Raw genomic sequence first — 27176 nt, forward strand, 5'->3', positions numbered from 1 at the left:
GTAATTCAAAAAAAATTTATCTAATCTACAATCATATCGTCCTCATATTCGAAAATCGTAAAATAATATCGATCTACAAGTAAAATTAAATTTTTCTTCTTCTTTCTTTTTATTATTCATAGGAATCACTATGTGCAATGAATTAGAAAAAAAAAAAAAAAAAGATCTATAATCTTTCAATAACTAATTGTTTCGTCCTATGAGATAGAGATACTATCGTTTTATACACGAGAGCAAAGGATTTGAAAGGGTAATTAGAAAAATTCCTTCAGAATCCTATTATAATTAAATTTTTATTAATTAATAATTAAATTAATATCTAATTATATTTATAATTAAGTAGCAACACGTAATCCAACGAGAGAGCATTCAAGAGAGAACCGTGGTGAAGACATCGATGGTCAATGGTGGACGGTGCAACTCCATCTAGTAGAGCTGTATTCACTTGTGCTTCTGTGGGAGGGGTGCACATGATGAGGACGAACACTTGTGGGTGAAGGAGAGAGAAGGCAACCATTGATATTACAGATTAACATATCGGATGCATCCAATAATGTTTAGAGCACTTGACGCCGTTGTCGGTACTAATTAAGTCTGAGGACGATCTGAGTCTATGTAGTGCATGGATTAGATTATATTAATTGGATAGGAATTGATGGATATGAACAAAATAAAAGATTTCCGAAAAAGAAAAAGTTTAGGATAAAATACTATTTCTTGCGTCCGTAATGATCATCAAAAGTCAAAAAGGTTGAAGATTCCTAATTGTTCACCTTGAATGAGACACTCCATCTTGAAGAAATCATAGTTAAATGAACCCTACATTTAATCGGAATTTAGTTGATGACTACTTTCTTTACCAAGGCATTTGTTTATTCAAAATATCCATTTTGCTTTTGCTTAGATATTACACGGTGAGATGCTAATGATGCAATGCGAGAGAATATAGGTACTAATTAAAATAGATTTTTATTGTTTGACATTCGGAGGCGTTAAGATTTAGTCAGAATTCATTTTCATGTTTATCGATGTGTCGAGAAGAGTAGGTATTGATAAGGTGCTATGATGCTTTTAAGTTAATGATTGATTTTAATGATTTAGAAAATAAAAATAACTAGAGATTTTATGGTGTGATAGGGTGCATAATATCAAGAATGATTACTTAAGTCATCCGACTATCATACAACCTTAAGATCTTACTTTAAATCATTGACGATGTGATTATTAAATAACGACTCACTTTAATACCAAAAACTATCGATTATCATTCGGATCGAGTAGATCATCATGTCGACATCGAATCACCGTCTCTATCAGCACCATGTTATCATCCTCGTAAATAAAAATCAAACTAACGCGTTAATCATATGGCATTTCATCATATTGCTTACATGTCATATATACCTTACGTTAACCACCTTAATAGATAGGTTTCTTTGTTTTCACGTAATAATTAATATGGTTTTACGGAAAGCTATAGTGACAAATAGGTTAGCGAAACACATCTTATGTTCAAATATGGTGTAATAATGGGTGGTACAATAAAGTTAAATGTGTCGGCATAAACTATTTGGACACTTTCCAAAAGCTAGGAATAACTCATTTAAATGTGATCCAAAGCATCCATTTTGATAAGATATGTGTGCCGAAGTGGGTGACCCAACTTTAGACTTGAAAAGAATACAACATTTTAGTTAGGGAAGGGGTGCGTCGATAAGAAGATCAAAGAGGCCATTTTTTAAAGTTTCACGAAAATCAAGATAATCATTCAACGATCAAGATCTCCAAGTTATTTCTACCTTGGATGAGATAATCGATCAATTAATTTGCTAGATATAGAGTCAGTCATATGATTTAAAATATTGAAACTTAAATAAATGATAATGCGTCTACCTAATCTCGTATAATGTGATCCGAAATGTTTAAACACAAATAGGTGAAAGTATATACATAGAAGAATGAATATATGAGGCTCTCGTAGATCAACTCTTAGGAGTATCTTCGTAACTTTCATTGAATTTGAAATCATTTTGCACCGAATCAATAAAAAAACTATCATCGTCTTTTGGAATAACAAAATAGTAGAATGGGTAGAAGCATGATCAAATAAAAAGATTGATGAAAGCTAATTATAAAGATTTTGGGAGGTGGTGGTGGAGGTTTGCAATGCAAAGAAGGTGTGCACTTTGTGAGGCTGAGGGAGCAGACCGATTCGACGGCTCAGAATTAGTGCGTCGGGTATCTTCTTATGTTAAACGCAATAGTTTCACGTCCAATCCACGCGGTCAACCGAAGGAAATGGGGGTGGCAAAAGATGACTGCAAGTTCCATGCACGTGTTGTGGAATCGTCAACTATCGCCCAGTCTTGAAGTCAACTTTGGATGCCTGCTTTTGCTGCAGCTCACTTGAATTAGAGTTATATATATATATATATATATATATATATATATATATATATATATATATATATATATATATATATATATATATATATATATATATATATATATGATAAGCTCGCTCGTGTTAGAAAGAAGGAGAGGTTTACGTGCAGAATTAATATCGTCCACGTCTCTTGAAGATTCGTTGAACATTCATTTAGTTGCATTATTAATGCATAAAAATAAATATTCGTATTCGAGTTACATGTGAGATAAAATTATGGATCGATTCCAATAATGAAGCGATTTTATATATTCGATAACAATGGGTTGGTTTGCTAGTCATTCGGCTCAAACATTTTGGCCCATGCAAAGCCCATTACAATCAAGTAATAAAGAAAGCTCTCCGTGTGCTTAATAGAAGATTAATAAATCAATCATTTATTAATATATATATATATATATATAATAATAATAATAATAATAATAATAATAATAATAATAATAATAATAATAATAAAGTTGTTCAGAACCATAACGAAAAATTTATCTAGGAAGCGTGTCCAAGTGTTAGATTGCAAGGAAAGTTGTAATCACGGTTCTTGAGTCGATCTATCTAAAATCTTCGTATTCATGAATAGTTCCAATTGAGTTCACGTTTGACTTGACATAATCTATCTCGTTTAATATAATATTGTATTTGATGTGGAAGAATATCTCACGCTAGCGTTAAATGGTGATGTAACATCCACATCCATCCTTTTTATCTAAAATGGTGACTTGACATAATCTCAGTTTGATTCGAATCAGAATCAAAATTGCTATTCGCATGGCTAGTCATGATCTCAGTTGGATTCGAATCAGAATCTAAATTGCTACTCCCATGGCTAGCCATGATCTCTGTTCGATTCGAATCAGAATCAAAATTGCATTGAGTCAACGGTTTAAAAGTTAATGAAATGAACCAAAAGAGAAGTTGAACAATTTGGTTCCCATTTCTAAAAGTTGGAAATGAAACTACATGTCGATGATTGATAGACCGATTTTATAGTCTCAAACACCACTCGAAGGAATGATCGAGAACAATCGAAGTTAATGCTAAGTTAATGCTAAAAGCCGGACTTTAATTGAGTCATACTATTTTCTTTTTCAAAATTTTTTCCATATGAAAACAAGTGAGAAAATGGAGTACGGTAGAACCACAAATTCCAAATTATTCTCGAATCCATAAGACGCAAAAATAGTGAGAATCCAATATATTTTTCCGCTTTTTTTTTCCCTTAAATTCAATAGGTTGGCTATCAAATACTAATAAGGTCAAATCAGATTTTGTAAATGGAACATGCTGTGTAGTGATCAAAGATGAAAGAGATTACGGAGGAAGAGCTAACAGCCTTAATTCTAATTACTGGTGGTAGAGTGCTCACAATGATTCAGAAAAAGATGAAGGGAAAGTGTGCCATTGTTTGCAGATCTACAGAGGGAAGACTATTCTTCTAATTACTCTCAGAATCAAATGACAGAGACACATTATATGACACTGCTCTTTCCAGCAACCATATAGCAAAACTGAACAAATAGAAAGAGTTTTAGCATCCATCTGTCCTCCTTTTATGTCTATTTACGATCGATATAACATCGATACATACGGATCACCGGACATGATGAATATTCAAGGACAGCATCTGTTCGCTAAAACAAACCTTTCTTTAACACCTTGCAACCCCAAACTAAGATCACCAAGTACCCATTGCTCCAGCAGCAGAATTCAACCACAGCAGAACCACTTTCGCTGTAACAAATTACTCAAGTGATTAGTAAATTTCGGAAAGAATTAGAGTGCAAATCTCAAGCTAGTTTGACATGGTATCAATATGATCATGGATAAGAGCGCAGGAGCTCTAATAATTGCATAAGCAAATTCCAAATTAAGCTTTCTCTTATTTCTTTTTTCAACAAAATTTTCAAACATCAGATATAATTAAAATATAAAAAGATAGGTGCATACACTTTTCCTTGGATAGTGGTAAGTATCATCTGGTCGCAAACCACCTATGTTTCTCGGTGGTGTTGATGATGCACCTGAGTTACCACCTGTCTTCTTTTCATCTCGAGCCTTATTAAATATAACGGTGAACCCTTCAGCTGAGGCAGGGTTATTGACATCCCATTCTCCAAACTTGGGCAATGGTTGACCCTTCTCCTGATGATTTGGATGCCAAAAATAAAATGTTGGAGATGATGAGGTATAAAAGACAGAATGAGATACCAGAACTGTGGGTACCAAGACAAACTAAAAACAGTAGCAACAATTGAGCAGTCAATTTCTAGTTAAATCTCTGCACAATGTTGTAGAATAAAATGTATGAAATGGCAGCAAAGAACTAAAGTCATTGTTGCTAGTCAATCTAAACGCTCTCAAACTTATTCCTATGCTTTTTAAAAATGTTTCTTCAACCTTCCTCCAATAAACCAGTGCATATATATATCTTCTCTCATATTATTAGAACTTCTAATTGTTCACGAGTATGAAATTGAAGGATGGCTTCATCGATAAGGCACCAGCCAATTCATTGTCTAAGGCAAGCCAATGTACCTAGCTTTGCTCTTGTAAGAAGTCAGGAAAATTCTACAATTTCAACCTTAGTCATCTAGATTAGATGGTAACAATCTTTTCATGACACCAAAATCGTCCTTCCATCATTCACAAATTTAAACATTTCTTTTCCATCTTTGTAATCAAGGATTTAAATTTTGGTCCAGGACTGATCTTAATAGCCTACCTATCCAGTATGATATTACTAAGCTAAGCAGTATAAGGCCAATGCCATTGAATATAATAAAAAAAGAAATAAATATAATTGTACCAATATCAGGCTATATTTTTTTAGTACCTACTTGATTGGACTGGCAACCAGTGTGGTTGAGATTTAGAAACTTACTTATTGTAACCCGGTATATTATCTCAACAAAGAATTTAGAATCTCAATCTGATACGGATTTCAATAATCTACCAAACCATTATTACACCAGTACACCGGGTGGTCTACCAACCCATATCATCAGTTTTGATAATTATTATAGCATTTGCAAAAAAAAGAGGACCTACTAATTTAACTAAATATGATTAGACTTTACTTATCATTTCAAAAGATAAGACAGTACATTCTCTAATATAAATCCAAAACTTTCGTCAAGCCTACCTAACTGAGAATACTAAAATTCAATTTCTAGAACCTAAAATGTACCCAATTATTGGGTATTGACAATGAGTTTTCTTATTCGATTGTCGTTTTTAACCAACCATATGATCGAGGAAAAGAATTTCTGAAAATATTGTAGGCTCAGGCTAAATCATTACATATATATATATATATATAGTGATGTTTTAGCTGTCCAAGGCAAAAATGGGTTCCAGTTCATGGTCTTATGTGTCAGATCATGAGGCTAGTTACATCTAAAGTGGTTTAGTTACTTACATCTTTCAATTCATACTACAAAAAATTTGCCTTTATGTACAGAAGCCATTATGTAGACTGACTAGTGTCACAGATGTCCAAAGATGTAGAGATAGCATGCATGGTTAAAGCATGTAGAAATTGTAGCATGGTCCTGGACTGCTGGAAAGCACTTTGTGGATGACATAACATTACTAACCACAACAACTTTTAATTACAACCAAAAAATGTAAAGAAAGAAACAGATACGAAGCTGTCAACTTTTTTATTTCAATTGTATACATAGTGAGCTTGAGAAGAGTGTCATTGTCGACAGTTAAATACTAAATATCTTCTACTGTTTTACATGTTAACTTTGTGTTAGTAAAAAGTTTGATCAGTTATTGCATCTATAAACCTCATAACTAACATTTCAAGGTATCTTCTAATTTTTCCCCTAGATTAAGCACCAATGCATGTAAAAAGTAATGATTCATAACTAATGATTCTTCTTTATGCATCAATGTGCATTGAGCCCATTATTTCCATGCATGTGAAAGATTTATTTTAAATGATATACAACTTGATGTATTTCATACTGCAGTTCAGCAGGAAACTAAATAACTGTAGAACCCATAGCATAACTTGGACACACACACGACTTATTAGAGAAATGTATCACCTGGCAATGTTGTTGAAAACAAGAGAGCTAAGATGGAAGTTGAGTAGAGGAATATATATTGGCTGACTAACTGGAAGAGTTCCTGTAAACAATGTTGTGAAAGGAAACCTGGATTATTTTGTTATGAACAGGAGTTCCCACAAGACAAGTTTCATCATAATAGAGACATATATGAGAGCTGGAGGATGATCTCCAAGGAATCATAGTTCTAGCAATGGTGAGTGGTAAGTCTTGAATCCAGATCAAGGAGCTAGGTTCGTAGATGCCCATGAGAAGTGTGTCATATAAGAAGAGACAACGATTACAGCTTATTTTAGCTGTCTTCACACAGAATCATAAGGTGGAAAATGATGTACATGGCAGCCAATTGCTACTAGCAATAAGAAGTGTTGGACTTTTGAATACCTAAAAGTAGAGAAATTGGGGAGAGATGATCCTCACTTTAAGTCCAGCGAGAGTTAGTATAAAGATAGAAGACAGGAGCAAACACAGAGAGAGAGAGATACAGAGAGAGAGAGAGAGAGAGAGAGAGAGAGAGAGAGAGAAGAAGAATTAAAGTTAATGTGGAAAACGATGTAGCATGGCAGCTAATTGCTGCTAGTATAAGCAATATTGGATTATCCAGTACCGAAATGTAGAAACAAGGAGAGATAATCCTCCCTATAAATCCAGCAGGAGTAAAAAGATAGAACAGAGGAGCAAAGACAGAGAGAGTGAGTGTTAGAGAGAGAAAGAAAGAAAGTAATTAAAATTAAAATTGGTGCAAATATTTGGCAGATCCCATATGTTAGTCCAGTTTTAAGTGAAGCTCCTGGATTGGTCATTATGGTAATATGGTTAATAGATTTTCACAATTGGCGGCACTAGAAACCATAAATATCAGATGCAGACTAGGCATCAATCTGGCCAGACCCTAGGTCACTGGTTTACTAGTCGGACCAATATATTAAATGATCTTTTTAATAGACAAAATATGTAAAAGACATTGTAGATAAATATACATTTGAAGTGTCTCTCAATCAAGAAACTTAATGGTTGGAATAAAAGGAAAAGATTCAAACTCCAATCAGTTGGATGACCAAAAAAATATGATGACCATACACAACGTGGAATTACAACAGAATCGAAAAGAGGATGGTGGTGAAAAGGGATAGCTACCAAAGAGAGTGATAGCATAAAAGGAAGATAAAGGAGATGGTAAAAGTGACTAATAGAGGGTAGAGATTAGAGATAAAAAGAAAACACAATGAGAGAGATTATAACAAGAAAGTGAGGACAGCAACAACTAGAGAGTGGTGGAGAAGCACCAAGTATAATGCGTTAAAAAAATATTCAATTTTTCTCTTCTAAAAAAGACCAAAAATACCCTCAAAAGGAAATAAAAAGATAATTATAATCAAGGGCATTTCAATCATTATGGATTAAAAGCTATCCAATTAATGAACCAGACTGGACAAGTTTCCGGTTCCAGTTATTTTGGTCGAACAAGCAGGCTTCTCCGAGTTTCATAACTAACCTAGCAACCTTTCAGACTGATTGCTCATACGTCATTCTCTTAATTTCCATTTGAATCAGGATTTGCTTTGAAAGTGGAATGTTTTGTTTTCTCTTTAATTACAATCTCAAAAAAGTCTTGCATGATTGTTTCAATAAAGATGAGACCCTTGCAAATGTAGTCCAAAATCTGAATGAACCTATTCTTTTGCACATTCTAAAGATTGTTATTACTTCATCATTGTCTCTGTAGTGTTGGATATGCTTTACGTGAGATTAGCACTAGATCACACTTAGAATGTCTCAAACATAAGATAAATGTTTAATAAGAAACATCATGCAAAATTTATTAATTTATTTCACTCAAAGAAGAAAGGATGGTATGTCTGGTAAACAAATCTTCACCGCATCTTGGCATTCCAACATTAAGCTTGAAAATATGCCTTAATGCTGAAAAGAACAACAAGCACACTGGACCTAACAGTAGGTGATTACTTATGTTCTCGAATTAGATCAAGTATTAACCAAAATTCAGTGGACACATAAATTTTTCTACGTAACATTATTTGCTTAAGCACTTAGAGGTCACATAATCTCTCCGGACACTCCGACTTGGAAGTCATAACAATAATCTACCTTACACAAACAGGTCAAGCATGTCCGTATTTCAAACTCCAAACATAAAGCCTATTACCTGAATCACCATATGTTACGTAATTAGAACCATTAAATTCATCAGAATTCCTAAGCCATCAAGAAGCAATATGACAATGACCCAAATGGCATTATAAACCACAAACGAGAAAAAAATCTAAGTGTTCTATGGCAAGTGGGAGCCAACAAGAAGCATAAATCGCAAAAATCTTGTGTGGGAGCCAACAAGAAGCATAAATCTTGTGTGGGAGCCAACAAGAAGCATAAATCGCAAAGAAACCATATGGCAAGTGCTTTATACTGGATCTCACTGTCAACAATAATCAAGTTCCTCCGGCAACAATCTTCCCATCCCCAAACGTAGTGAAAACCAGTATGCCGAACCTATCCGTCCCAGGACCCCAGACAAACCCAAACCCACTCATTTCCCAAATTTCCGCCGATTCCGAAACTCCAAGGAAAATTTCCAATGCTTTGTGCTGAATCAAAATCCTAATCATCGGTTTCGAACAGACAAACAAAGATGACCACCATGTGACCTACCGGTTGCTAGAAAGACGCAAGCTTTGACGGCTAACCGGCAGAAAAGGGATCCAAATCGCAAAGGAAAGCTGGAGAAGAGCAGGATCGCTCACCGACGACATGATCGACGAGATCGGACGCTGGGAAGCCCAAGAGATCGGAGACGACGAGGAAAGAGGCTAAGGTCGGATTTGGGAACGAGAGCGACGCCCGCCTTTGTCCGGACGACTGATACAAGTCAGTATTAATATTCCATCCCCATCATTCCACCAAAACCAAATATATTTAGTACTCTTAACGTCAGCATACCACCTCACCAACAGCGGGACCCATATCATGTCATGTTGTTTCTCCAATCACCAGACAGCTAAACCAATCGAGCAGTCGTCATAACGTGGAAATAGAAAATTGTGCCAATTTCCAAACCCGAATACGACAACTGCGGGTACCGGTCATCCGTTTGTGTCCGCCGTGGACAAACAACGGCGCGGTTGTCTTTGTTGCCTCCACCGCATGCCTGTCAGCCGTTGGATCCGCGCGTGGTTGCGTGCAGCTCCGTTACTGATTCCGATAGATGCTTCTCGCCTCCAACTTGCGGCACGACGTAAATTACCGCTGAATTCGATTCTTAATAGTAATTACATTTAGAGTTCCTCGTAAATGGATCTTAAAATGAAATAGAAATGGTTGAATATGATATACTTTAATTCAGTCATATTTTGTCACCTTCTATTGACCTTCATTTCTTTCATAATTTTTTACATTATATCCATTCAATTTAATGATAATATTTCTAGTTTATAAATAACATGCCACCTCAGCTCAATATCTGTACCAATTAGTGTTGTAGAGGGAAAGTAGAAAAAAAAATTAAAAATTAAAAAATAAATTCAAAGATCAATAAATAAGAAATATATCATAAAATCAATATAAAATGTTATGTGCGACTCTATCTATCTATTTTTAAAGACTAAATTCTTTAATATACGATATTAATTACACGATTCTTTAGTTATCGTTATGCAAAACATAACTTTCTTTGTATATTCTTTCGCATAAATTTGAAAAAAAAAAAATTTCTCAATTCTCTTTAGATCAAAGCATTCTAAATCTTGATATTCGATGTATTTATAGGGATGAACCTTGATTCTTTAATGAATATTCTTGTTAGAATCCTTAATTAAATCCAGATCTTAATCCAACGAAGAATTTGAATTTAATTATGACTCTTTGGAAGTAGTTAAAACCTATTAAAATACTTATTTAACTCTCACAATTAGTTAGTGCCAAAAATGACGAGCATACAAATTAGGGTCATCAAATAATAGAAATCCTTCCATAATATCATGTTATAACCCACAATAACCTTCTATTCTACCAAAAAATAAATAAATTAAAAAAGGATATCTTTAGTGCATGAAGACTGTTCATATAATATACATATAAACTACTTCATTAGTACAAATTTGAGAACCAAGACTGACAGACATAGTTCTTTGTGGTACAGCAGTTAATCTTACTAATACAGAACACATTTGTACAGAAGAGTACTTACTGAGAATAAAAGTACACAACAAAGAGACAAATCACATCCATGAAATCTGCAAACATAACTTGGAGACGCATAACATGAAACTTTATTGGCGTTCAACCCTTCGGCGATCACGAGTTCTTGTCGGTCAAACCTTCAGGAGTACAACCTCAGGCGCGACGTTATGGTTGCTCTGCAGATCGGGCATCTGCTCAAGTTCTCACCACACTCTCTGCAACACTGCAAGAGAGAGAGAGAGAGAGAAAGAGAGAGAGATGAAATGATCGGATGTTACAGCAATCGGGCATCAGAAGATTGATTGATGCATGTGATGGGGTGGGATTTACCATGTGGCCACAACCAAAGGCCAAGTCCTTCTTATTGGCCAAGCAGATCGGGCAAATCTGCCAAGAAAACAAACCGAAATGATCGATCACATGGCTCCAATCTCCAAGGGTTCGAATGCGGTAAATGTGGTGGTGTTACCTGGTTCTGGTCATCGCTGTTTCTTTCTGAGCTGCTTCGTGCAGGCCTCGAGGAACTCTGTCTTTGGGCGACTGGTAATGGAGGAGGCCGTGGCACAACTCGCTTGGCCTTCCCTGTCACCCGCCTGTACACAGGAGGATTAGAGGCAGCGATCGTTAGAGGAGGTTCGGAATCAGCAATGGCGTACCCACCCAAGAATGCCAAGCTCTAGCGTTGCTTTGTATTGAATGGGAACCTCCATCAGAGCAGCAAGAGCAAAGGCTGCTTCCTTCTCTGCTGCGTTTGCATTTTTGCCCATGATAGCAGTGAAGTTAACAAACTGCATCGTGGAATGGAAGCTAAAAACCAATACGACTTGAACCAAGTCATCTTTGAATCAGCTAGCTGGAAGAAGATGAAGAAGAGATCTCGATGTTTCAGGACCTGAAAGTTGTCGAAATCGCGTGCCGGAATCCTGTCATCGAACTTCTTCATGTCATCCCAAGGTCCATCGCCAACTCCAACAAGCACAATGGATAATGGATAAGCGCTACAGGATTTTGACGATGGATGTGATTAGCTCGAAAGCTTGCTTACATATTTGGGCAGAACCATGAGCGATGAACATTTACCTTGCCATCACAATTGAGTCGATGGTTTTCTTCTCTTGTGGGCTGAGATCCCCGTCGTTTATGCCGACGCTTCTGGTGACCTTCACAACAGATCATGCGACCAGTACTCAATGCTTGCTTGATCGAGGAAACATGGGGGGAGAAGAAGCAGCAAAGAGCAGAACCTGGCCGTCTGCAATGATGACCAACACATGGTATTGTCCTCGACTTCGCTCCACGATGTCGACGGCGGCTTCCACGATGGGCGCAAAGGAGGTCGGTCCTACGGGAAACACAGACACAAAGCTGTCAGAGTAGGTTTCGGTCTCTGCGACGTAGAAGATGAAGCGGTAGGTTGAAGAGGCACCTGCGAGTCTCAAGTGTGGAACTATCTTCCTGTAGCAAGCCAACACTTCGTTGAATCCATGGCAAGGAGATTGATCGGGATGGAAGCTGAACACCTCCCGATCATGAGTGGTGTCTGTCATGAGCAAAAATGTCAGAAGAAGAACACGCATGCATTCGGTAGCAGCAGAGCATACGAGGCCTTACGGTCGCCGAACCCGAAGCAAGGAATCAAATTGTCTTCGTCGAACGGAGCCAACACCTTCCCGATTATGGTGATCGCTTGCTCGTAAGGATTCGACCTGCCGCCGATCTTGTGCAAGCTCTGGCCGTCGAAAGAAAGTTTCCCTTGGAAGAATCATGCAGCGTCAGCAGCAAGAACACAGAAAACACAATGCTTCTTTCTGCTACAAACCTGTCCACTCGTTGCTTTTGGTGAAATCGATCCCAAGTATCAGATTCGACGACTCCAGACCTGCTTCTCTCAAGGCAGCGGTGACCTGCGAATTCAGCATCCATTAAACTTACATCTCACCGGTACCGCAGCAACTGTCCATTGCAAGGCTGAACCTGGTCGACCGAGGTGTAGTTGTCAGGGATGAAGGCGTACTTCTGGATAAGTTGACTTCTACGATCGAGGCTTCGGTGGTCGGTGGATGGCCCGGAGGCAGCAGGTCTCGTGGTGGTCCCCTGCCTCTCCGATGGGTCCCGGGAACTTCGCCTCATACTGGGCTGACTCTGACGTTGCACAGGCGACCGGCGGCGAAGTATAACTCGAGCTCGGGTCAACACATTGCCCATGTCAGCATTTGGGAGAGAGGAAGAGGGAGGAGGTGGGATGGGGGTTTGCTTCGTTAAGACTTGACTGGGACATGGTTCATTCCACTGGATAAACCATGTTCCAACTAAGAAGTTGGATGTTTGTCTTCTTATAAAGGAGAGGCAGAGGAAGTTTCTTGGATCCTTCTAGGTGGTGCGCTTTTGATCTTTAGGGAGAATAAATGTTAGTAGTGTGATGCTTCTTCCTTTCAACGAGCCGTATGGCATCTGATACCTTATCTCCGATCTAAGTTATACCTGTTCGGTGTATGTGGATTAAGGAATGACACGGTCGAGGCTTTAGAAACTTCTGGCACGGTCCACGTAAGCATGTGGGCTAGTTATAAGACTTTCTTACGGTCCTGTTATTTAGATTTAAAAACAGAGGATAGGAGATAACAGTTATGGAAGAAGCTATTTGCATTAACATTCTCTCCCTATTCATACAGGAGGAAGGATTTTTCTTAATAAAATAAATTTTTTTTTTATTTTGTTAGAGAAATCTTATCTACTATCATGCTCCCGTAAGATGATGCTCCCATCAAGGATACCAATCTTGGATCGATGCAATGCAAAATGTTTACGAGCGAGAGGCTTCGTGAGTGAGTCGGCTAATTGATCAGTCATATATACATGAGAAACACGAAGTTGACGACGGACAACTTGATCGCGTACAAAGTGGAAGTCGATAGCAATATGTTTTATATGAGAGTGGAACATCGGATTAACGCATAGATAGGTAGCTCTGACAGTATCACAATATATTGTAGGAGTAAAATTGATGTTAAGTTCCTTGAGCATATTTGTGACCCAATTGAGTTTTACAGTAGCAATGACGATGACATGGTATTCAGCTTCAATTGTAGACCGTGCGACTATCTTTTACTTCTGAGAACTCTAATTGATTGGATTTGTGTCAAGAAAGACAATATACCCGATGTGGATATTCTATCATCAAAGTTGTCTGCCCAATCGGCACCGGCAAAGGCATAAAGATGAAGTGAAGAGTTTTTACGAAGAAAGGAGTGTCCCTTTAAGATATCGCAGGATTCGTTTGACCGCAGACTAGTGCATAGTAGATGACCTCTATGTAAACTATGATAATTTATTAACTACAAAGGAGATGTTTGGACGGGTAAGAGCTAAGTACTGTAAAGAGCTAACGACTTGTCGGTATTGAGTGGATTCCGTAGTAGGACTTCTATTAGATAATTTGAGAGAGCCACTAGCAGAGAGGGGTTGTAACCATATTTGCGTCCTACATGTTTGTCTTTGATGACAAATCTTGAATGCACTTTCTTTGTGATAGAAAGAGACCGAAAGATGTGAATGTAGCTTCTATGCCTTGAAAGTAGTTCAAGGGTCCAAGATCTTTAAGCGAGAATCATTCTGCTAATTGTTTGATAAATACTTGGATTTCTATGGAATTGTTGCCTATAACAATAATATCATCCACATATACCAGAATATATATTGTGTCTCCATGGTGTTGCCGTAGAAATAACGAGATATCAGATTTGGAGTTGATAAAGCCAACTAAAGTAAAAAAGGAGCCAAGTTCAGTGTACCAAGCTCGTGGAGCCTAACAAAGTCTATAAATAGCTTTTCGAAGTTTGCAAACATGCCTTGGACATTGAGGATGAGTGAAACCAGGAGGTTGTTGTATAAAAACATCTTCAGTTAGAGTCCCCTGTAAAAAGACATTATTAACATCCAATTATCATAATTGCCAGCCCTTAGTGGTGGCCAGACTCAAGATAAGTCAGATTGTAGTGGGCTTAATAATGAGACTAAACATCTCAGTGAAATCAACTCTAGGTCTTTGATAAAATCCTTTGGCGACGAGGCGTGCCTTATATCGGGCAACAGAGCCATCTGGGTTCCACTTAATTCGAAAGACCCACTTACACCCGATAATATTTTCTGTAGGATAAAAAGGTACTAGATCCTATGTTGAGTTATGGAGGAGAGCATTATATTCCTCACACATGGAGGTACGCCAATGCGGAGATTTTTGGGCTTGAGTGAAGGTGGTGGGTTCAACAGTGGTGGATGAGGAATCCATGATAGCATGTAGGTCAAGGATTTGACGTGGTTTAAAAATATCACTCTTAGAGTATGTGGTCATAGGATGGTTGAAGATTACGAGATTGTGAGGTTGTGTTGTTGGAATAAACAGTGGAGAATCATTTACACAAGTCGGGTCAAGTGGAAGCATGTCAGTATCACTTGATCGAGAAGGAGGTAAAGATAATGATTGCGTTTCTGAACTTATGACCCCATCAATTTGAGAAGGAAGGAGTGGAGTAGGAATGGAGGGAATGGGAAATTACTGGACTGGAGGAGTAGTAAAGTGTGGATCTGGAGGGGAGGAACTGGACGATGACATAGGAGGCTCGTCTGGTTGGATCGGAGGTATACTCCAGCGAGGAATGATTAGTGAAGCGGTCCGCATGGAAGGATATGTATGATTTTGGAAAGGAAAGATAGACTCAATAAAAATAACGTGACGTGATATAAAGACTTTGTGAGCGTGGAGATTATAGCAGCGGAAAGCATTATGGTTAAGAGAATAACCTATAAAGACATAAGGATTAGATCTTGATGTTAACTTATGAGAGGCATAGGGACGTAACCATGGATAATATAGACAACCGAATACTCAGAGTTTATAAAAGTTTAGAGGTTTGTGTAAGAGTGTGTCAAAGGGGGACTGGTAATGTAGGACTAGTGTAGGTATTCTATTAATAAGGTAGACGATAGTTTGAAAGATTGTTGTCCAAAAGTTTGAAGACATAGAGGCCTGATGTAGAAGTGTGAGCCCAGTTTCTACTATATGCCGATGTTTATGTTTGGCAGAGCTAACTAGTTGAGGAGTATGCAGGGGAGACTTGAAGTGTTGGATACCACAAGCTAAGAGATAGGATGCCAGGGCTTGATATTCACCACCACCGTCAGAGTAAACCGTCTTGATTGTAGATTGAAAGTAGTTTTCAACCAACTTTCAAAATGTAGGAAAGATAGTGGAAACATCAGATTTATGGTGAAGAGGATATAACCATGTGTACTTAGTGAAGTGATCTACAAAAATGACATAAAGCTGAATTTATCAAAAGACAAGAATGGAGCAGGGCCCCAAACATTGGTATAAATAATTTCAAATGATTTAGAGGAGGATATGGAAGATGAGCCAATGGGCTATCGATGACTTTTATTACTAAGATATAAATCATAATGCGTAATAGAATTATATGATTTAAAAATAGGAAAAGAGTAACGAGAAACTAATTTCTACTGAATAAGGGACGAGAGATGACCAAGACAACGATACCACACATCAACTAAAGCCGCAATGGAAGAGTAAACAATGGGCTCGGTTATTTGTGGAGCTGACGATCATTCGTAAATGTTACCTCTATTCGGGCCCTGGACCAAGGATACTCCCATGCTCAAGTCCTTGACAAGAAAGGAATCAGGAAAGAATTCAATTGAAGTATTGTTATGTTTATAAAATTAAGAAATAGAAATGAGGTTTCGTTTAATATGAGGGGCATATAAAACATATCGAGTGTAAAGGTTGTAGTATCATAATTAAGCGTTGTGGAACCAGTATAAGTTATAGGAAGTCTTTTACCGTCATCGATGATGATATCTTCATCACCACCATAAGTGTTATGGAGAGACAAATTCTGAAGATCATAGGTGATGTGATGGGAGGCACCATAATCGATAATCCAATTGGGCTGGCTAGTCGTCGGAGTAGTTAAGAGATTTGCTTGAGGCTAGTGTGACGGAGCAGGGAGGCAGGGTCGAGACCGACAAACTTTAGCAGAGTGTCCAATTTTATTACACAACTAGCAGACGACCCGTCTTTGTTGGCTTGGTGGGGTAGGATGCCAAGGCGGACGATTATTGGAGTTGCCACTTTATAAGAAGTTATGATTAGGAGGATAAGGGGGGGGGTTTGCATGGGACCCATAAGATCAAGATGTGTATTGGCCAAACCTTTGGTGGTGTTCGTAGGGTACCGAGTGCCCTTCCTCTTAGACTTGTGACTAACTTGAGCTGTGATAGTCGGTCTGGGTAGTTTGTCCTTATGCTTCAAATACGTCTCATAGTCAGTCAACTTGTCATAGAGTTCTTCAAATGATACTGGCGAGTCGTGTGCCCAAATTGCAGTTGCCAATTCATTGTAGTCATCTCCGAGACCATTAAGGGTATAGATAATGATCTCTTCGTCACATAGGGAATGACCTATCAAAGCCAAGTCATCGATGATAACTCTGATATTTTGTAGATAATCAGTGATAGTACTTCCTTTTTGTTTTGTCACCATTAGCTTGGATAGAAGACTGAGCTAGCGAGTACGCAAATGATTCGCCAAGGTTGTTTATAGTTTAGACCACACTTCGGTAGCAATCACACATAAAAATATCAATGGAGCGACTGATCCAACAACTGAGGCTTGAATAACTTAGAGGATGAGACGATCTTGACGCAGCCACAGTTTGTGAGCTGGATTTGGTACTGGACTAGGTTCTTCGGGGATGTTGATCATAGCTGGCGGACAACTGAAAGAGTCGTCGATGTAGCCTAGCAAGTCGTATCTAAATAAGAGATTAGAAAATTGAGCCATCCAGGATGCATAGTTGCCACCCTTTGATAACTTGAAAAGGATTAGCGTGACAGCATTGATGGAGATAAGCCCTATAGGAGAAGTATTATGAGTCCCTACAGAAATAGTAACTGGAATATTAGAAGAAGATAATTTATTTTATGTTTTTTTTTTTAGTAGTGATCTTCACGGAAGATGGAGAAGGAGGGATGGAGAAGACTTGTGAGAAGAGCAGATCGTTGTTGCTACAGCAACTATTCCGGCAGAAAAGGCTACTGCGATAGAGGAAGTTGCTGCGGTTGCTGCGGCAAAGGAGGCATTATCAGGGAGCTTGGAAGCGACCACAACAGAGGAAGCTACTGATAGCTACTGCAGGCCGGGAAGCGGCCGCGGAGATGTCGCAACGTCCTTGGAATTTTAGAGGCTGCGGTAGAGGAGGCTGCTACGGCTGCGGTAGAGGAGGCTGCTACGGCAGAGAAGGCTACTGCGGCTTTGGGCCAACTATAGCAACGGGCGGAGTTAGCAGCTGACTAGTTGAGCTTGGTCAAGCTCACCACCACCTTCGGGAAGGGACTAGGGTCGAACGAGTTATCGCCGAGGCTGAGCACTTGGAGCCCAGTGAGGTGGGCTAGGGAGCCCCACAAGAAGGCAGAAGGTCAAGATGGCAGAAGGCAGTGCAGTTATGGAGGTCAGTAGAGAACAGAGCACAACGTACTCTAGGCCAACTGTAGCAGCGGGTGAAGGATTTGGGGATGGGGTTAAGAGGAGGCGAGGATGGTGGGGAAGAGGAGACAGGGAAGGGCATGGTGTTGCCCGGGGTGGCCTTGTGCCAACAATTGTTTCTGGCGATCTTGGTCGGGGGCGACGAGGGGGTGGTTCACTGGCTGTCTGTTAGGACTCTAGCTTGGAGAGTCCTAATTGAGAGGGACATTCATGTAAAAATGTTAGGACTCTAGCTAGGAGAGTCCTAATTGAGAGGGACATTCATGTAAAAGGTTTTTTCTTAGAGAAGAATTAGGAGTTGTAAGAGAATAGGAGTCTTGAGTAGGAGTCCTATTAGGAGTTGGTTAGAAGTAAGAGTCTTAAGTAGGAGTCCTATTAGGAGTTAGGGTTTAGAAGCCCTATAAATAGCCATGTATTCCTCCTCTTTTCTCAAGCAATAGATGAATCTTTTATGCAGCCTTTGAGCAGTAACTTGGAGGGAGGAACCCCTATAGAGTTCCAAGGAGGCCGATCCCCTAAAGAGATCAACCCCAAGTTTAGAATCTGCAAGGGTTCTAACACCTGGTATCAGAGCAGCGTTCTTGGCGTCTCGCTGCCCTTCCACAGCCATCCATCAACCCTCTACAACCATCCAAAGCAATTCCCACAATTGCTTAAAAGATCGTCACCGAATTCCGCCATCATCTCCATCACCGCGGATCATCCTTTGATCTCCCCGTGAATTGCAACAGGTTCTGGTTTCCTACCTTACTGCTGCTGCAATTTAGTTATCCTTATTCGAAAATAAAAAAAAAACAAAATCGTTCTTATATTGCTGCATAAACTTTTCGTCACAAAGTTTTCATCTCTACGACGAAAGATACATTGCAGAATTCCAGCCGCATAGCACCATCTGTTTGATCTTGCTACTGTGCTTTTTCTATCCAAATTTCTACGAAATTTTTATGACATCTTTGACACTTCCTAATAGTGGATTTCCCTTTGGTTTCATCAAAAAATTCTCAATATAAACTACTGATCTTTTATGTCCAATCTGCTGCACTTGAATTGCAGAATTCAAGCCGCATAGCACCATCTGTTTGATCTTGCTACTGTGCTTTTTCTTTCCAAATTTCTACGAAATTTTTATGACATCTTTGACACTTCCTAACAGTAGATTTCCCTTTAGTTTCATCGAAAAATTCTCAATATAAACTACTGATCTTTTATGTCCAATCTGCTGCACTTGAAAATCTATGCTGCAGAAAATTTCAGCTGCATATCGTTGCCTTAACCCATCTATTTGCAATCTTTTTTGAATGAAATTTCTTATAGACTTCATATATCATCTTGGCTTCCATCTAAGATTGATCTATTAAGAAATTCATCTCTAAAAACGATTTTATGTTGCTGCAAATTTTCATCGTAACCCGCTGAAATTTTTCGACGATAATTCTGCAATTGCAACTTGCACCAATTTCTTTGCTGTTATACTGCCGAAATTTTCTTGATTAAATTAGATATCCTTGCTGTCATATAAACTGTGATTTTGCTATCAATTCCCTCCTCAATTCTCTTAAGTTTTTGGTGGAAATTACGTCGAGAAACCGTTGTTTCTTCGACGACAATTCTACTCTTACAAGACAGCACATACTTGCTGCAACTTCCACGGATTTCTGTCAAACCTTTGCTACCATCTACCACAGATCCAAAACTTTCATCCAGAGCCCTAAAACTCTACCAAACCACACCCTTAAACTGCACCCAAAACAGCCACAAAACAAGCCTAAACCGTAGCCTACATCCACCAATCCACCAACACTTTCGACCATCAACTTCTCTCAACCTATACATGCCTTTAACCCAACAGCAAAAGAGAGATCTTAACATCATTGATTTGGGGCCATATACTATGGCATCTAAGGAGGCAATCAATGCTAAATTCGAAGCCTTGGAGGCGCGAATGGAGGATAAGATTCGGACGCTCTTTACCGAACTCAGATTGGGCCGACCACTAAGCCCGAAGAAATCATATCAAGGAGAGAGCTTTGCCCAATCACACCAAGCCCGAAGAGATGACTTCCAAGAGAGGGGAAGCTCTATGACCAACCCCAACTATCCATGCATGAGAGTGGACTTCCCTAGATGGGAAGAAGGAGACCCGATTGGTTGGATTTCGCACGCGGAGCGATATTTTCGGTACCACAAAACCGCGGATGTATCTATGGTGAAAATTGTAGCTATACATCTTGAAGGGGATGCTATTCAATGGTTTGACTGGTTTGAACATACTTATGGAGTCCTTTCATGGCGACAATTCAAAGAAGAACTGCTGATTCGCTTCAGACCAACCAATTACGAGAATATTGACGAACAACTAGCAAAGATCCGACAAACCTCCACCATTCAGGAGTACCAAACCAGGTTTGAAAGGTTATCTAATCAAAATCATGATTGCTCTCAAAAACAGCTATTGAGGACCTTCATTGAGGGCTTGAAGCCGGAGATCCGAGGAGAAGTTAAAGCGCGACAACCGTATACGCTTATGACAGCCATCTCTTTCGCACGACATCAAGAGGAGCAATTGAACCATGAAGCTCGGAGGACTAGGGTCACTCCTCAACCAGTAATATTGAAGCCCTCAGCCCCCCCTACTGTTGACCAAGTCCCTGCACCAAAGAGGTTAACAGGAGAAGAGCTTCGGGAGCGATATGCGAAGGGGTTATGTTGGCATTGTGACGAGCCGTGGAGCCGTGAGCATCGCTGCAGTAAAGGAGGACTTCTTATGATTGAACCGATAGAAGAAGAGGTCATTGAACATCCAAAAGAGAGCTTTGAATATGAAGAAGAAGATGCAGAAGAAGAGCCACAACCGACCGAAGTTACGGTACATACACTAGCTAGCTACTCAAACCCGCAAACGATGAAAATTGGAGGCCTTCTCAAACAACAACCAATCACTGTTCTCATCGACACGGGCAGTACTACTAACTTCCTAAATAGTAAGCTTGCTGTTCGGATATCATTACCTATCGAGAATCGCTGCAGGTTTGATGTTAAGGTCGCCGACGGACGGATTTTGAATTGTGATCATAGGCGCTTACAGGAGAAACTATTGCTGCAGGACCAAGAGATAATTACAGATTTCTTCCTTCTCCCTCTTAACAATCATGAGGCCATGCTCAGAATTAAATGGTTGACGACATTAGGTGATATTTCCTGGAATTTTATGAAACTAATTATGAAATTTTACAGTAAGGAGAAACAGGTGACATTGCACGGGAAACGTGGGGGCGACATAACAACGATTTGCACACAACAAATGGAGAATGTTTTGCATAAAGCATGCAGCGGCTTTTTGGTACAACTTGAGCAGCAAACTAAGGGAGAGCTAACAGAATTTGAAGATCCAAATCTACTTCCTTTGCTTGCTGAATTTTCAAATATATTTGACGAACCGCGCAACCTACCTCTTACCTGTCGGCATGATCATTGTATAATAATTCTTCCAGGCAAATCTTCAGCAAATGCTCAGCCATATCAGTATCCACATCTCCAGAAGGATGAAATAGAAAGGATTATAAAAGAGATGCTCGAAACAGGAGTTATTCGGCCAAGTTTTAACCTCTACTCTTCGCCGGTGCTACTTGTATGCAAGAAGGACGGAACAAGGCGAATATGTGTTGATTACCGAGCTCTCAATGGCATAATCATCAAGGACAAATACTTTATTCCAATAGTAGATGAATTGCTAGATGAAAGGGAGCACAAATCTTTACAAAACTGGACCTTTGATCCGGGTATCATCAAATACGAGCATGCAAAGAAGACATACGGAAAACCACCTTTTGAACACACAACAACCACAAATTTTTGCTTTCTTCAACAAAAGGTAGAATATCTTGGGCATATCATATCAGAGGAAGGTGTGGCAGTGGACCCCTTCAAAATTGGAGCAATGCAAAACTGGCCGACCTCGAGAAACATAAAATTGCTACATGGCTTTCTGGGTTTAACAGGCTACTACCGCAAGTTCGTGAAAAACTATGGAAAGATCAGTGCACCACTTACTTCCTTACTAGAAAAAAATGTCTTCCAATGGTTGGACAGAGCCTCCGCTGCCTTCGACAAACTTAAGGCAGCCATGACGACGACGCCGGTGCTAACACTACCAGATTTCAACCGACCCTTCATTATTGAGGCCGACACATCTGGAGTCAGAATTGGAGCCATTCTCATGCAAGATGGTCGACCACTCGCATACACTAGCAAGACATTATCTCCCTCTGATCAAAATATGTCAACATATGATAAGGAGATGCTCGCCATTGTGCGCGCAGCAACGAGGTGGAGATTGTACTTGATCAGGCGATACTTTCAAATCAAGACCGACCATAAAAGCCTAAAATATCTCTTGGAACAGAAGATATCTTCCCCCGAGCAGCAAAAATGGGTAACAAAACTTCTTGGATTTGATTTTGAAATAACTTACAAAAAGGGGAAAGAGAATGTTCTTGCAGATGCGCTTTCGCAGCTACCCGAGCAAGTTGAAGTTTCGACCGTTTCACTTCCGACCAGCGACTTTCTTGAGGATATTAAGATGGAATGGCAAGAAGATTCAGATACTAGTAAGATTATAAAAAAATTAGAGGAAGCACCAAACCCCATGGCTCATTACAATTGGGACTCAAAAGAATTACACTATAAGGGACGCATTGTGCTTGTGACAAATTCTACTTGCATCTTCAATAGCAGATTTTGGACAAAGTTATTCTATATGCAGGGTACTAAATTGAAAAGGAGTATGACATATCACCCACAAACCAACAGCCAACCGAAAGTTTTAAACAGGTGCTTGGAGACAGCCCAAAGCCACCCACCAAATATGACTACCCAAAGAGAACTCCAGACCCAGCCAAGTGCCATTATTAATCGACGGATCGTGACTCGACGACGACGACCCACTAATGAAGTGCTAATACAGTGGGCGAACCTACCAAAAGAAGATGCCACTTGGGAGAACTATGACAACTTGAAGATCAAATTCCCAGAATTCATGAATCATCAGCCTCGAGGACAAGGCTGATTTGAAGAGGGCGGGTCTGTTAGGACTCTAGCTTGGAGAGTCCTAATTGAGAGGGACATTCATGTAAAAATGTTAGGACTCTAGCTAGGAGAGTCCTAATTGAGAGGGACATTCATGTAAAAGGTTTTTTCTTAGAGAAGAATTAGGAGTTGTAAGAGAATAGGAGTCTTGAGTAGGAGTCCTATTAGGAGTTGGTTAGAAGTAAGAGTCTTAAGTAGGAGTCCTATTAGGAGTTAGGGTTTAGAAGCCCTATAAATAGCCATGTATTCCTCCTCTTTTCTCAAGCAATAGATGAATCTTTTATGCAGCCTTTGAGCAGCAACTTGGAGGGAGGAACCCCTATAGAGTTCCAAGGAGGCCGATCCCCTAAAGAGATCAACCCCAAGTTTAGAATCTGCAAGGGTTCTAACACTGTCGTCGTTATTCGAGGCGCTCGGGAGGGCGACATGGATAGGGATGGCGGGAAGCGGGCAGAGCAGCAAGATCGTGAATTAGATCATGATCGATGGCACCGTCTTGGGGCACAGCGAGGCAATAGCGTTCGCGGGGAGGGCGGGGTGGTGCGGTAGAGACCGGAAGGCAGGGTCGCGAGCGATGGAGATCAGCCGGCGATGGCGTGGCGGAACAAGCATAGAGATCGATGAGAAAGTAGACAGAAACTGACTCATGGAGCAGGGTGAGTCACTGTACGAAGACGACGAGTGTCTCAGTGGTCAGGGTGCTGAGTAATGAAAATAATAGAAGATAAGAATAATTATTGAAGAAACTTTATTGAAGAAGTAAAGAAGCTTTATTGAAGTAACTTTAGCTTGAATACATTAACATATTCCTCTCCTATTTATACAGATTAGGAGAGAGGATTTTCCTTAACAGAATAGAGGATTTCCCTCAATAGAGTAAAGAGATTTCCTCATATAGTTGGGGAAATCTTATCTTCTACCATGCCCCTGCAAGATAGTGCTCGCAAAGAATGATTTACGAGCCAGAGGCTTCGTGAGTAGGACAAGAGCAAATCACTACTGCTGTTGTTGTTGTTGTTGCGGTTGCGACAACGACGACTGCAGTAGAGGAGAAAGCTGCAATAATAGAAAAAGCTATAGCAATGCTGTAGTAGAGGAATAAGCTACAGTAGAGGAGGAAGTTGCAGCAAAGGAGGAAGTTGCAGTGATGTTGCAGCGATACTATAGTAAAAGAGGAAGCTACAACAGAGGTGCAGCAGAGGAGAGAGGAGAAAGCTGCAATAGAGGTACAACAAAGGAGAAAGCTGCAAAAGATGCTACAATAGAGAAGAAGGCTACAACAAATGAGGAAAGGTGGGGCAGTGCTGGTGAGCGTAGCACTAGAGATGCCACAGCGGAAGGGAACGGACGTTGGTGCAGAGTGACAGTGGAGAAGATAATTGTCGTTCGCTGAGGAGGAAAGATTTATCGCATCGATCTTTTGCCGTCGGAGGTGGAGAAGCAACAAATGAGTCGACAACGAAAAGAGAGCTTGCTCTAGGCAAGTGGCTCTGATACCAGAATGAAAATAATAGAAGATAAGAACAATTATTGAAGAAACTTTATTGAAGAAGTAAAGAAGTTTTATTGAAGTAACTTTAGCTTGAATTAACATATTCCTCTCATATTTATACAGATTAGGAGAGAGGATTTTCCTCAACAGAATAGAGGATTTCCCTCAACAGAGTAAGAGATTTCCTCATAGGGTAAATCTTATCTTTATCACTGAGTCGATGGTCGACGGTAGAGTCTCGACGATGACGTGGTCTGATACTTGTTAGAAGAGGATAGAAGATAAAAATGGTAGACAATGAGAGATAAGGCAAAGAGAGAAGGAAAAAAAAAACGCAGATGTCGACGCTCTACATTTGCGTCGCTCGACAATTGTATCGATCTTAACATCAATGTAGTTGTCGAGCAGCCCTTTTGTCGCTTTGCATTTGTATTAGTGTTAACACAGTTACCGAGCAACCAAAGAGCCACTCGACATCTGCGTTGATGCTAACGCGGTTACAGAATGATAAAAGGGTCGCTTGATAACTACGTCGATGTCGACGCAGATGCAAAGCGACCCTTACCTCTCAATAGTATTGCAGTCTATCACCATAAATTGAAATATTAAAATTATTTTTTTGTCTATTATTTTCATGCTTTTATCAGTTTAAATGAAGCTAAATATTTAACTTTCATAACTATAGAAATTTTAATATAAATTTTTGAAGTCTATGGATGAAGATACTAAGGATGTCTAACTATATGGGATAATATATAATTAGCTCTAAGTATGTCGATTCAAATCAAATCAAATTGAAACCAAAAATCAAAATAGTATAGATGATTCGTCTATTCGAAATTGAGTATGGATGGTTCGATATAAGACTTATACTTAACTCTTCTTATAATTATTATCATATGATGATAATTTTATATGCTTGGAAGTGTTAACGAAAATTCTAAAATAATATTTTTTGTCTATTATATTATATTATAAATATTTGAAATATATGATGATAAATAATCTAAGGTTTGGTTAATTATGATAAATATATTGCATAATTGAACGAGAGGAATGCCACGAAGTGTTAGGTGAAAAGACGGAACCTGTTCGAGTGAGGTGTAGTAGTCGGGGATGTACGAGTACTTCTTCATCCGGTGTCTCCTCTCGTCTTCGACGCTGCGCTGCCTCAAAGAAGGTTGCGAAGCTAAATTCGTCGAGGGTGGCAGCCTCTCAACTCGGTGTTCCGGGTGGTTTTGCCTGGTGGGTGGCTGAGAAGAAGGTCTGGTTGTGGATCTCAGATGCATCTCGGCTTCCTGACCCTGGAAACTTTGCCTATGCCGAGGCGGAAAAGTAGTCGTCGACGAAATCTCTCTGTTGATGTCCGTAACTCGAAGACTAGATCGCCCGGCACATGGGATCTCGTTGCCCATGCTACTGACCAGTGAACCGGAGAGAAGCGTGAGATATCTAGAGAGAGAGAGAGAGAGAGAGAGAGAGAGCGAGAGATAGGAGTTCATGTGACAGTACCGTTCATTTGTTGGAGAAGAGAGGCGTGATGAATCTGGCGGTGGATGCTCCTCTTTGGTGCCGCTTCGTTTGGGAGCCTTTTCATTCCCCTATCCCTCTCCCCGAGGCGCCTTTAGCCCGCGGTGCTCTTCCCACCTCGGCGAGGGCCACGGCATCCGATGCACCATGGCTTTTCTCAAAAGCTCAACTTTTCCTACAAGAGTTGGCTGAAGATGTCTCCATGGGAAACGATCATTCGGTAATTAAGCCTCCTCTTTCTCCTCGAAACCATTAAAACATGTGGTTGGGGAATAAGAATGCCACCTTGAGTGCCTCAGTTACTGTCCTGAAGTGGGCATGCATGAGAAACAGCAGGTACTCTTGATGTCTGTAAAACATTTGGATTATCCCTGCATATAGGCAAAGAGAACCGAAGCAATGTTTTCACTATCGTCTTAATTCATGATTCTAACTCTGTTCTACTATCAATCATTGCAACTGGATTTGAGGTCATCTGTCCTTAAATGCCAAATGAACTCAATTTATAGTTTTACCATCTTATCTTGTTGATAAGGAATGAAATTTTAGTTTGTAGTGAATATAATAAAAATAAAATAAATGTGATAAGAAAAATATTCTGCTCCAAAGGATCATATCGGTAACCCATCTAATATCGATATTGATGTGCAACGTCGAGCATTCGGATACGCATCGGATGAGTAGGAAGGCTTCTGGTGCAAGTCGGATCAAAAGTAATTCAAATTGATCAACCACTTCGAGTCTAACATAGTTTAGAAAAACAAGTGATAATATAAGAAGCGTTGTAAT

General features: G+C 39.6%; 1 protein-coding gene and 1 long non-coding RNA gene across 4 annotated transcripts; both read right to left on the reverse strand.

The window, feature by feature from the left end:
• Window positions 1-3857: 3857 nt before the first annotated feature.
• LOC135650363 (uncharacterized) lies at window positions 3858-9435 on the reverse strand. The gene is made up of 3 exons (XR_010501510.1): window positions 9285-9435; window positions 4391-4585; window positions 3858-4174 (listed from the first exon to the last, which is right to left on the reverse strand). It is a non-coding gene; the product is annotated as an uncharacterized LOC135650363 (long non-coding RNA).
• Window positions 9436-10608: 1173 nt separating this feature from the next.
• Window positions 10609-26434, reverse strand: LOC135650366 (E3 ubiquitin-protein ligase RGLG4-like). Of its 3 annotated transcripts, XM_065169601.1 has the most exons (12): window positions 26370-26434; window positions 25946-26276; window positions 12539-12623; window positions 12331-12471; window positions 12146-12259; window positions 11964-12061; window positions 11800-11879; window positions 11612-11717; window positions 11380-11507; window positions 11189-11312; window positions 11050-11106; window positions 10609-10942 (listed from the first exon to the last, which is right to left on the reverse strand). In XM_065169601.1, the coding sequence occupies exons 2-12, from the start codon at window positions 26270-26272 to the stop codon at window positions 10859-10861; spliced, it is 1344 nt and encodes a 447-aa protein (XP_065025673.1). In that variant the 5' UTR covers window positions 26273-26276; window positions 26370-26434; the 3' UTR covers window positions 10609-10858. The 3 variants fall into 3 exon arrangements, with proteins under 3 accessions (XP_065025673.1, XP_065025681.1, XP_065025687.1); XM_065169609.1 differs by lacking the exon at window positions 26370-26434 and having other exon boundaries at window positions 25946-26341; XM_065169615.1 differs by lacking the exons at window positions 25946-26276; window positions 26370-26434 and adding an exon at window positions 12694-13313.
• Between the last annotated feature and the right edge of the window lie 742 nt (window positions 26435-27176).

The sequence above is a fragment of the Musa acuminata genome, chromosome BXJ1-4 (assembly GCF_036884655.1).
Source record: "Musa acuminata AAA Group cultivar baxijiao chromosome BXJ1-4, Cavendish_Baxijiao_AAA, whole genome shotgun sequence".
In the NCBI taxonomy this organism is placed as follows: Eukaryota; Viridiplantae; Streptophyta; class Magnoliopsida; order Zingiberales; family Musaceae; genus Musa; species Musa acuminata.

Excerpts from the sequence above, each read along its gene's own strand:
- LOC135650366 (XM_065169601.1), bottom strand. The coding sequence starts at position 26,272 with ATGGGCAACGAGATCCCATGTGCCGGGCGATCTAGTCTTCGAGTTACG. Across the intron at positions 12,260-12,330 it reads TTGCTTCGGGTTCGGCGACC|ACACCACTCATGATCGGGAG; the intron begins GTAAGGCCTCGT and ends TGCTCATGACAG. Across the intron at positions 12,062-12,145 it reads TCCACACTTGAGACTCGCAG|GACCGACCTCCTTTGCGCCC; the intron begins GTGCCTCTTCAA and ends TGTTTCCCGTAG.